This window comes from Etheostoma cragini, chromosome 2 (genome assembly GCF_013103735.1).
Source record: "Etheostoma cragini isolate CJK2018 chromosome 2, CSU_Ecrag_1.0, whole genome shotgun sequence".
NCBI lineage: Eukaryota > Metazoa > Chordata > Actinopteri > Perciformes > Percidae > Etheostoma > Etheostoma cragini.
The window spans coordinates 9671975-9684549 of NC_048408.1; the positions used below are offsets into that span (position 1 = coordinate 9671975).

General features: G+C 42.1%; 1 protein-coding gene and 1 long non-coding RNA gene across 2 annotated transcripts in view; one reads left to right on the top strand and one right to left on the bottom strand.

The window, feature by feature from the left end:
* Positions 1–2319, bottom strand: part of mtnr1aa (melatonin receptor 1A a) — a 41024-nt gene extending 38705 nt beyond the window's left edge. The window contains exon 1 of the mRNA XM_034888588.1: positions 1816–2319. Coding sequence (XP_034744479.1) covers positions 1816–1999 — 184 coding nt within the window. The 5' untranslated portion in view covers positions 2000–2319. The remainder of the gene's footprint in view (positions 1–1815) is intronic.
* Positions 1–12575, top strand: part of LOC117954692 — a 28135-nt gene that overhangs the window by 12396 nt on the left and 3164 nt on the right. Inside the window, exons 2-3 of the long non-coding RNA XR_004658876.1 lie at positions 1086–1091; positions 6494–6498. This is a non-coding gene — a long non-coding RNA (uncharacterized LOC117954692). The remainder of the gene's footprint in view (positions 1–1085; positions 1092–6493; positions 6499–12575) is intronic.

Sequence of the window (12575 nt, forward strand, 5' to 3'; positions counted from 1 at the left end):
ATTTCATAATGTCCAACCAGTAAAACACGTCCTGTTCTGTAGACATGGTCCTTATTTTTTTATTGTTTATTTGAAAATGAACCTTGTGTTGTAAGAAAACTTCTTTATATTGTTAGGAATCTATTGTAATGCTTTTTCCTGTAACTTTAGTAGTTTTACATATGTTTAAAAATATTGAAATTAATATCAATGTTGCAATATTCAATATCGATATCGCAATATATGACAATTTTGTCAATATCGTGCAACTCTGGTGGTAATGTTGTTGAATATCGTGATAAATGAACAGGTATTACAGTGTACTCAGCTCTGCATCTTCTGCTTATTCCGGTAAAATACAACAAATTCAATTTTTTAACATATGAAAACAAATCATTTCCAACATTCTTTCATTGAACAAATTGAACATTGAATTGAACATAAAAGGCACCACCAAAAAGAGAGTTGCATTTTGAAGTGCCGTTTTCTGCTGCTATCTGTGTGTCTTTCGCGATGTGTTGCAGCCTTTTGCGATGTGTATTAAAAAAACAATATATTGTGCAGCCCTGCCTCCTTACATACAATTACCAGTAGTCACATTGGTGGAATAACTTCCTAGGATGAAGTTTCCTAAATGTATCTCTCCTCTTGTCCAGTACCTTGCATCAAAGTTCAACATGCAATACCTTGACATACACAATTACACAGATACATTTTCAGTTTCACAGACAAATTTGGATTTTAGACAGCTTGGCTGCAGCTGTGCTGTGAGCAGGTCTAATAAAATACTCAAATCCTGGGCAACTATCTCAGAGTTGTACATGTGTTTCATCAAATACAGATAATCATAAAACCAATTGCAGCTTGCAGGCAGTAAGAAGCAATCATATCCTTGTACATCCTAGATAACGCGTATTATTCCACACATGATGGAAATCTATTCTGACCTTAACATTTCTGCGGTGACTTAAAGGTAATGTCAGGAGTGTGCTTGGCAAATTGCCCTACGAAAAGCCTCCAAATGATGACAGCCATGATATATGTATCTGCCAGTCAGTGTGTGGAGGCCATAGCACGATAGGAACCCTCTTGGGTTTTCCCAGCAGCGCTCTGTCCTCTGAGTATCCCATTATGAGCGTTTTACCATCTTTACTGGAGCAAGACAAACACTGCTGTGTCAATCTTGTGCGACCTTGGGGGCCATAATTTAATCCACAGCCCATATCTTGATTCAATTCACAATTAAGTGGAGTGCATAAAAGTCACACACGTGGCACACATTTAATCATCGACCTAGTACTACATTACAAATGATGTGTTCATTATTATGAATGAATTAAATCTCCTGGCTGGAGTAACATCGATAGTGGAAAAGCCTGGGGAAGCATTAGTCTGAGCAGTTCTGGGATGAGTACTGGGCTTTCCCCGTGGCTTCAGACTGTGTCAGTATGTGCTATAGTGTTTATCGCACGCTCGCTATAGCACGGGCATCTTCACGGGGGCTCGGATTTGTAATGACCAGCTCGCGGCCAGAGACGAACAAGCGCTACAAATGACAAAAAATAATAACAATAAAAAAAGATGTCCTTCACTCCCAACAAAACAGCACCTAAGCAACAGAATAAGTCACCCTGGAAACGCATTTTGATTGATAAAACTGTAGCCGGCTCAGCCTGTAGGCTACGAGACTATTGTCACTTTTTTTTTAAAAATTGTCAAAGTTTTTGTTTTGGGTTTTTTAACGCGGCTGAGTTGAATCACGCGCGCACACCCGCTCCGTCTCGCTCCCTTCCCCCCTCCTTCTCCTCCCCCCACTCCCTTCAGACTTTGACTCACCTGCGTTTCTGAGCTTCTTGTTCCGATACACGGAGAAGATGACCAAGAGATTGCCCAGGATGTCCACAACGATAGTGAAGATAAGAAAGCAGCCCAAAGTTGTGGTAACCCACGGCGGACGGTTCAGCACGGTGTCGCTGGGGTCTGGCGAGGAGCTGTTTAGGTGGGACCCATTTGTAACCATTGTTTAGGCTACGGTCGCTGAACTTTCTCAACTGGCCCAAATTGCACGTGTCGTTGTTCCCCGTGTGTCCTATAGTCTGAATTTCGAAGACGCCGGTGGTGGGATACAATAGCCTCCCTTGGCTTTCATCTTCATCCTCTCCGCGCGCTTCTTCTCCTTCTTCTCTCCACCCCCGCGTGGACTCCAGCCTTCACCTAGCAGCCGTGGACTGGTCGTCTCGGTGTCACTTGTGCGCCCGTGTGCCATTCACTTTGCCCGCAAGCATGTGTGACATGAAGCCTCAACTTCAAACCTTCCCAGCATGTGATCAAACGTCCCCGAGAGGAGCGGGTTTTATTTTGAGGGAGAAATACTGTCGCCTGGTGGCAGAGAGCTGGAACGTCACAGCAATTGAACGGCTCGGGGGAAGGGTCCTACTTTCTTTTCATCTACTAGAGTTGTCTTCATTCATAGCTGTGCGGTCGCTCGCTTTGCTTCAAAGCCGCAGCCCATTCACCACCACTCGGAAGAACCATTCATGTTTTATCTGTTTCAGGAAAATGAATGCATGCTTAAGCATGCTGGTGACAGAAGGGGATTTAAATTTCCAAGATTACCAAAAGTACATAATAGATAATAATAATAATAATAATAATTATTATTATTATAGTACATTTAGCAACTTTTACAAAACCAAGTTAAATAATAAAATATAAACAGATACTTTAATTACACACAGGCCTGAATTACACACACACATGCTCAGTACCTATACATGCACTGCACTAAATGGAGAGATGTCAGAGTGAGGGCAGGGGGGGGGGGGGCTGCCCATGGAAAGGCATGCCAAGCCAGGGTTGGGTGCATTGCTCAAGTGCCCATGAGGTGAACTGGCACCTCTCCAGCTACCAGTCCACAACCATACCGAGGTCCGTATGAGGACTTGAACCCGCAACCTTCAGGTTCCCTACTGACTGAGCTACTGCTACATCGGAAGTTCTCCATAAGACAAAATAACTGTTATAAAATAAGCCCAAAAACAACAAGTAATGGAACAACCAATTAAAAAGAATTGAATAATATAAATAAAATAAAACTAGTAAACTAAAACTTAAAAAACAAACAAAAGCATAACATAAGACAAAGGCCAGTTTAAATAGGTGAGTCTTCAGCTGCTTTTCAAAAGCTTCAACAGAGAACACACAACTAGAATAGGAAGTGTGGAACCACCACTTTAATGGCCCGGCCACCTTTTGTACTGTAGATATAACGTAACGCTGAGTTTATTCTGTTACACATATTTACTTCAGTGAAATCCCTCTCCCTCTCACAATGCACACTCATAATCACTAACATACTAATTAAGTATTTGTTTGTTCATGGATACACAAAGAATGGTCCTTATTCTTTTGTTAGTTATTGATGTTCACAATAAATGGGTCACCCACCCTCACCCACACGTACTTCTGCAGCACATTCATGAGCTGTCTGAGAAACAGACAGCTTGTCATAACAAAATGTGGGAACTCACATCTGAGGGTTTATTTTTACCTACTAAGTTGAGGGTATACTGCAGTAATATCATGTTAGTGACTGTAGGCTGAACTATGCATTCATCCATCCGTCTAAATATCTGTCTAGCCTCTGTCTATGTGACAGAGCCCCCCCATCCAAGTACCCTTAAAAAGCAAAGATTAGGGAAAAAGTAAATCTAATTTTGGATGGAAATTGTTCCTCTCCTATTTGTCTCGACATACAGTGTTGTCTCTTCACTTGTCCCTGGTTGACACTAAAAAGCGTTGTTACATTATTTACATTCTGCTAGTGTCACGCTAGACTTGTTCAGAGCCAAACACGTTATGTATATTAAAAAACACACATATACATACATATATATATATATATAAACTCTGACTAAAAGGAAGTTAATAAATAATCATTTAACCCTTTTTATTATTTAATTTTATATTTAGAATTTAGACTTATTAATAATATCAGTTACAGTTACCAGTAAACAGTTAAAAACAATATTATTCAAACTAAAATAAAAAAGGACTTAAATGAGATTTTTGCGTAGTTAAAGACGAGAAGATATTATTGCCACAAAAAATAGAAAAGGAATTAAAAAAGAATAGGCTAAATCCTTTTATTTTGTTACTGCCAGTTCAATGCTAGTGCTAATTTTGCATTAGCAGGTTGGGTTTTAAGCGGCTCAGAGCTCCGTGATGTGTGCGTAAATATCGGCCATCCTACACGCAGAGGACAACCTCGCAGGTGGACGCGGTGGAGACAGGCTCGGACAGCTTGCATCACAAAGTTGGCAGCTCATTCTTCCAGACGCCATGAGGATACTTCTTTATGTAGTTAGGCATGTAACGATTATTACATAATTGTCTGATTGTCAGTTGCTTTACACAATAGTGGTTTTCATTTGTTACCACACTCAATAGGTAACATTAGCTCATGCCTTGAAGCGGATGACTGGTAATTGTTGATTTAGTTTAGAGTGTAATTATATGAATGATTATTGGTCAGACTATATCTTTTATTATTATTTCAGTTGTTAGTTGTTGGCACTTGACCCTACATACGTTCATGGCAACAATAATAACCATTGGATACAGTTTGAAAAAAATGTTTTAGGATAATAAAGAGGCTGTGTATTTGGGTTTGTCAACAGTTATATAACCGAAATACATTTCCTGGGACTTAAATAAATATTTCATTCATAATCAAAACCTGACTTCTCTCATCTTTCATCCCTTTCTGGGCCTCTCAACATTATTATATTACTACCCAATAACATCCAAAAAGTATTAGCCATAATAATCCTGAGCTGCCTTCTAACTTCCTTTATCCTCCGTCCCATTGCATTGTGTCATATCATTTTAAAGTACAAACAGCTCATTATTATAAAATGTTTGTGAAATGCAGTCATGCAAAATATGATCATTATCTCTCCCCGTCCGTCTCTCTATATTGCATTTGCCAGAACCGCTCTCCTAGCAGACATTGTTCAGCACACGCTGTAGTGCATTCAGAAAAACACATTACAGAAAGCCCTGCTGAATATCTAAAGAATGTTGAGCGAGGGGAGAAAAACCCAGCAAGGACAGATTTTGAATAAGTATTTAGTGAGACAGTACAGCAGACATATTGTAAGAAAGTAAATGAAGACTGGTAGCGAGAGGACAGGAAGAAAATGATGAATTCTGTACTTCGCCCATGTTCAATCATTTCCATTTTGCCTGGTGATGAAAAGAAGCATCAGCACAGCAAGTAGAACATTATCTGTTCAGACCTGCAATCCGCCTGCGATTCAACATCTACTGTTTGTGGGAAAAGTGTTGCCCTCTCTTTTACTGGAAATGAACTGGGTACACGTATGTTATGGCTTACATGATTACCTGTTCATTGCTGCAACTAAACCAGTTAGGCCAACATCCATTGCAAGTCAGGGGTTGTAGGAGTTGTTGTAGGTAGGAGATGCTACCCCGTGCTGACGACTCACAACCAGTAGTGACTGGAGCACGTCGTAGCCCTGTAGCCTACGACTGTTTATACGAGACTTCGAGCCCACACGGCCTTCATCTCGTCATGTTAGCCATTTGAGAAGTCTGCTGCTTTGCAATGTTTGAGTGGACCCATCTTGCTGTCCAGTTTTTTTTCAGCTCGGAAATTCAAAGCTAAGAGTAGCAAGCTGGGTTAATAACTTCCATTTAGAAATGTTAGCACTGATTCGCTCTTGACCTTTTCATTGGCGTTATTTAACCCCGGCTGAGCCACTAATACAGTTCCAGCTAACTCAGGGCAGTCTAAGGCAGATGTGACGCATTATGCCCCACAACATTTACTGTGTCAATCACGCAGGCACAGCAGGCTGGGGTCACTAGTTGCATGTTATTTTTGTGAGTGTCTGCGAGCTGCGCCTCTCTCCTCATTGCATGTGCATTTATGGCAGGAGTGAGCAAATAAGAGGAGAACTGTTAGGCTGATTATGTATTCCGCTGGTTTACTAAGGGTCACGCTATTTGCGGCTGTCAGTCTTTTTACGCAAGGGGATATGGTGTGTGGTGTATTTCTGTCAGGGGCCACTCATGGTATTGTAATATAAATCCCCCCTGGGGCCCAGCATTTTCCCCATTGGCCACTGCTGTATAAAGAGACAGGACACCTCAAACTGCATGTAATGTAGACTATGAATTTTTCTACAGTAGTTCTACTGCACACATCGCAGAAGTAAACCCAGACCTGGAAGCAATTGTTATTGAACTGAATAGGGGCCATTTTGGGGTCCACAATCCAGTTAATATAATGCAGCCATGGTTTTAAAAGGGGAACTGTTTAATCTAGCCAGTGTTTGCTGTGTTTTTTACATTGGCCCTTTTATTTATATACATATATATGCACAAGTCTAACAAAAAAAACAAGAGTATAACTGATTTCTGAGCAAAACTGATTTAATTTTAAACATGCACACCATAACATGTCTTCCTGTAAATCAGTAGCGGACAGTTTCTGTATCCCATTCCGTGTCAGAGCCATGATTCCCTGGTTTCCCGGCTGGGCCTTTATTAGCATCCAGAGCATTGAGGCTTTTATCAAATGTTTAATTGAAGCAGGAGATGCGGGAGAGAAGCAAGCAAAGAACATGGGACCCTACCCAAGATATGACTAGTAATGACCAGGCATCTGTGAGACAAAGAGACATATCTGCAGGGGATACTATGTTTTATTTTAACTCTCATGCTTCTAGGAAAGCACACAACCGCTACAAGGGTTTATATTTACAAAAATGCTCTTAAAGAGTAAACAGCACGAGGCTCCCAGGACGTACCTACAGTAACGCTTGCTCAATGCCACAGATTGTTTGTTTTTATGCCAGTTCGGCCCCTTTATATTTAAAGAGAATTGATCTAAAAGAGAAGAAAAAAGTAATGTACCCCCAAAGAAGCTTCTTCACTTGATTGGCTATTAAAGAGACGGAGAGAGGTGGAGGAAGAGACGCACATGACTGTATGTTCCATCACGCCAAACAAAGAAACGGGTTCATTTAAGTTAAGTTTTGTGAAAAAGGAGGGAGCAAAAGGAAAGTGGAGGGAAGTGCTGTGTGTGGGGCAGGGCAGATACACCAGGGATGAGGACAGGAGGGTGCCAAGAGGACCATCCCCACACAAACACACACACACACACACACACACACACACATACACTTCTGCCAGCGTCTCTCATTTGAGAGAGCTGTCAGCAAAACGAAGGAGAGGAGACAGAAGTAATGTAATGAGTGCGGTCCCGACACAGCCCCCGCCATGTCTCTGCTGCTTCACTGGTCATCACTACATCCCATAGAGAAACAAGAGTGTTTGCTTTTATCTGCCGCTGCTCCCTCCTCCTCCTCCTCCTCCTCCTCCTCCTCCTCTCGGCCGGTTGCCGTGACAACAGCTGAGCTCCACCCAGGAAAGAGATGTGTACGCCGGTAGAAAGAGGATTATTGAGGTCAGTGGTCTCTGTGTGTGCACGCGTCTCTCACTCTAACGCGCCCACACACACACACACACACGCACACACACGTTTTCTCAGAGCACATGATTGTGCAAAACACATAATACTGTAACTGGTTTACTTTCCATAAATAAAGTAGACAGTTTTTTTTTAATTTTTTAATTTAATAGATTCTTTCCCCCTGGGAAGTTAAACTTAGTAATTCATTGTCCACTGATTAGAGTTATATGCTTAATATTTCATGGCTTTCTATTTGTGTTGTGTTTGGGATTGTTATTTTTAACAGTAATTGCGTTTCTCAGCTCCTTTTAAAAAGGCGCCTCCCGTGATTTACTATTAAACTTCCATAAAGTTGGGGGACTTGCAAGAGGCATTATACACAGTGAAGGGTCAAGATAGAAGCAGAAGAGGCTGAGATTCTGACTTTTAGTTGCTACAAATGGCCAAAACTCCACTAATCCTTCATGTCTCAGATCATTTTATACACAGGCTGTCCTCTCAAAACCGTGTAAAAAAAGTCACCTTTTCATTTAAAATAAGTAGCTTTGTGTTCAGCTCTGTGACAATGCATTTTCAAGAGATAAGGTAGGTATGAAATCGCTTTACATAGCTGAAAGGTCCTATGTCAGGAAAATTTCACTTTGAGTATGCGTATGGTCCCCCCAGTGGCTAGAAGTAGTGACAGGTGTAAACCGAGCCCTGGAATCGTGCCCAATATGAGATCATAAGGGGCAACGTTACCTCCCCTTTTTCTGCTTTGCCCGCCTAGAGAATTTGGCCCACCCATGAGAGAGAGACATCATGGCTTTCAAACGAGCAAAGTGGCAGTTGGTCAATTGGTTCACCCTCCACCCTGCCCCCCCCCCCCCACACACACACTCTCCTCCTCAAAACCTGTAGACTGAGAAATGGCACATCCTAAGGAGAGCTCATTGTGGGACTGGCTCTAGTGGCTGTAATTCTGCACCAAGGCTGAATTTTGGGAGAGAGACTTCAGACATAGTATTAGGGGACCACTAAGGTCTATATAAAAGCATCCAAAGAGCACCATGTCATGGGACCTTTAAGAGGTTTAAGCGTCTTTTACTCTTATCAACCGATACAAACCCTTCGTTCATTACTTTATCTGAACATTTTTAAATCAACATATGGCGATAGATGGTACATTTGGTTGGAATGCATGACATTACCCAGAGAGTTGCATATCAATACAATTTTAAAAGTTCCAAAGCATTTTCACAAAATGAAGTCATACAATCATCATCATCATCATCATCATCATCAGTAGTAGTAGTAGTAATAGTAGTTTGATGTAGCAAGCTGTAGACCACTGAACAACACTTTTCAAAACTCCTTTAAGCCAGAGAACAGTACTCCTCACTATGTGTAAACTGATCTTCATGTCAAACAGTGATAGAAGTTATTATTCATTGAATGCCTTCTTGCACCTCTGTTCCTTCATTTAAAGTGTCCACACATCCTACCATTGGGGCTCCTGCAGACAGCCGGCGTGGCGGCAGCGTGTTAGCTGCGTGGCGTGTCCGTGTGATATAAACAGGTTAGTACTTGTACCTGCTTGAGCCACACGTCTCAGTCGTGGCTAGAGCTGCGCCGAAAATGCGCGCATGCTAGAAATAGGACGACGCCTAATTTCCACGCGACGCGCAAGCGTGTTGGAAGTTGTTCCGGGCAAAATAGAATACGAAAAGATTTTCATGTGTCATTTTGACACAAAAACATCGTTGTTTTAAAAAGTCTCTAGGTTTTGACACAAATGCAGATATGTCATTAAAACATTTTTTTTTCAAATATTGCAACTGTCAGCACAGAATGAAATATTCTGTAGCTTTTTTTTTTAACTCTGCGGACGTTGTCTTTGCTGTTATTAAATCAGTATATAGTTGTTTAACATTAAGTATACTACTGCTTGAGTGCATTACATTTCCATATCTCTCTCCACAAAAGTCATTTTATCAATGGGAAACATGCGTGTGTACAGACAATGCTAGCCGCAGCAGCGCCGCGTCAGACTCGTTCCTGGTGTGCAAAGACAAAGAAAACGCCACGCAGAAACAGAAACAGATGATCCGTTTTTGCGATACGACTGAAGAGCGGTGTCGGGACGTCACGCATCCACGATGGACGCTCCACGCCGCTGACTTGTAGATGATTGAACGAACGTGTCAGAATTTCAAACCACTGTCATGGTCATATTTTACGAAAATAGTTGACTGAAACGTTTTTGCTGGATCTGTCTTCATTTCAGATGGACAAAGGTTAGTTTGAAAGATTTTTAACGGATAGCCGCAACACATACAACGGATTCATTTGCATAAAGATGGACGTCGGCCAGCTTTCTGACATGAAGTATTTTTTCAAACGCAGCGCCGCCTTCCCGGAATGCTTTGCGTGCACGTTGAAGTTGCTTAACGTCACCCATAGGACGAGTGTGTCACTCCCCAATATAGGTTGAGTGCAGATTTGAGTCGCACATGCACAGACTTAAACGGTTTACGGCATCACGTGTCAAACTGAAATTTGTGAAATCAATGAAAGAAATTTCTCATTACAAACAGTAACAGAAATGGGAATCATTTAAAACATGTTTAGCTATCTATGATTGTTTGATTGCTAACGTTAGCTCAAAACGCCTTTCAACTGACCACCATTGTTGTGTTTGATTGCTGACTTGTAGCCAGCAGTGAACAACCTTCATCAAGTAGGTCCATTTTTACTGTATTGCCATTACAGAAGTCTCTCATTAGCATCTTGTAGGCTACTTGTCTCAAAGTGACGCATGCGTGACTCAAATCTGCACTCGATTTACATCGAGTAGTGACAGTAGTGGCACACGGACAAATGGCTCACCACCGTTAGTGCTAGGCTACATTTCACCTGGGAAATGGAAATTATTTCAGCAACACACAAAGCCCTGCTAAAAGGGTTCCTCCACAATGAAACATGTCTTCAAGATATTTGATGCAGGTCAAATTGACATGACAGGAATCTTCCCCTGAGTTTTTCCGCCTGCTGCTTCTGTTGTGACCAGGCCGCCTCAACAAGAGTGCAGCAGCTCCCAGTGTCGTCCCCCCCCCCGTCCGCATTGTCTGTGGAGAATAATGTCGGGGCAGACAGCTGTGGTGGGTCGATGCTAATATCACCTCCGAGTCTCTTTGTATAGATCAGACATTTCTGGGTCTGAGGGGGGCTCTCGGCATAATTCTCATGAATGACTGGGCACATTGTTGTTGTTCTTCAGACAGTCGGTGCTGTGTAGACATGTTTAAACATCCCATTTCTTGGTAATCGCCCTCTGTGTTTCTCTCAGACACTTCTGTTTGATTCGACTTGATATTTGAGGTATTAATATTTGCATTTTGTCCGAGAAACCTCAGCTTGCGTGTATGAATAGCCCTGTGCACACATTGTGCGCAAACAGTTATAGCTTGAGGTATGATTGATGAAACACTAATCTTGCTGTCCAAAGCACAGGATTATACTGACCGCTTTAACTTTGTGAGAGGAGTTTTATGAAGGACGTGATTGGCATACATGTAGAAGGTATTAAGGACCTATTATTTAGAATTTTTAAAAAAGTGGCTTTTTAGCTTTAGGGCAGAGATGAGTTGCATCACTTACTGGTAGATAGAGCAGCGTGAGGGAAGTAACAGCGATTTTAAATTCACATTGTAAATGTAAATGTGCTGTATTTATATAGCGCTTTTCCAGTCTTAACAACTGCTCAAAGCGCTTTTACATCTACAGGGAACATTCACCATTCACACACATTCATACACTGTGGCCAGGGCTGCTGTACAAGGTGCCACCTGCTCATCAGATAAACACTCACACACATTCACACTCCGATGCGCAGCACCGGGGGCAACTTGGGGTTCAGTGTCTTGCCCAAGGACACTTCGACAATGACTGCAGGGGCGGGGATCGAACCACCAACCTTCCGATTGGCAGGCAACCACTCTACCACTGAGCCACAGCCGCCCTTGTGCAGGTTGTCATACCAACTGATCCATGAATCGGCTTATTTGGCTGATCTGTCCTTCTTCATTCATCCTGAAAGATCCACTGAATGAATTAATTTCATGAGACTGCAGATTACTCCGCTGTTTTTGGAACCCAGAACCACCCTGTCCTCCTCCAGCTGTCACGAGTTGCCATATGCAGCCATCTTGTGGTTTTCATTCAGTATTACAGCCTCCCACCCTCCCAAGTGAAAGCTAATAACCCCATCCCCTGAAGCAGAACACCTCCTTTTCCACAGTTCTGCATTACTGATGCCATATAATGAATAATGCATTAGAGGTCTGAAGATCTTAATTTATTTAATGGGGGAAAACATCTGGCGCCTTATCCAGAGTTAATTGGATCCACCAAGCATGAGATTTGGCAGCACGAGTGGCTGAAAAGAGATTTTAATACATCACTGCTAGAGTTCAGGATGCATGTTCTTCTTCATGTTATACCTCTCAGACTGCAGAGAAGTTTCATTCCACATGTGAAACCTTTCTTCTGCTAGCCAAAGAGAAAGAATTGTCCTCTGATCGGGCTTAGCAACAGCCTCCTTTTGGGGTGAAAAATGAATTGATGGACCCAAAAGCTCATTGTTTTTAGACCAAGGAATGGCATTGGCACGCTGATGCCGAGAGAAAACGCACGACATGACAACACGGGAAAGCAGAAAGATTACTGAGCACATTTTCCTGCATAAAGCAAAGTGATGTGGTGCTTTTCTTATAACGTACACTCCCTGAAGCTTAACCTATTTAAATAGACTGGAGGGTAAATCACCAGTGCAGCCAGGGTGTCTAACCCTAACCCCTTACCCAAAAGTTGTTGGGTCAAAATGAATGCGATGTGGACTGGTTCAGTTTGGTGAGAACGGAGGAAGCCGGAGGAATTAAAACAGCCTGACCTTTCAACTTGGTTCAACCTTCTAACAAGGTGGGCTTTATGACAAATTTATGGAACCTATGGCTTTGTTTTTGTTTGTAAAAACTCCGTTGGCCTTGTGTTTGTCCTCCTGTGGCATACATCGCTTTGCATTTTCAACAAACTCAAGAACTAGAATCTCTGTAGC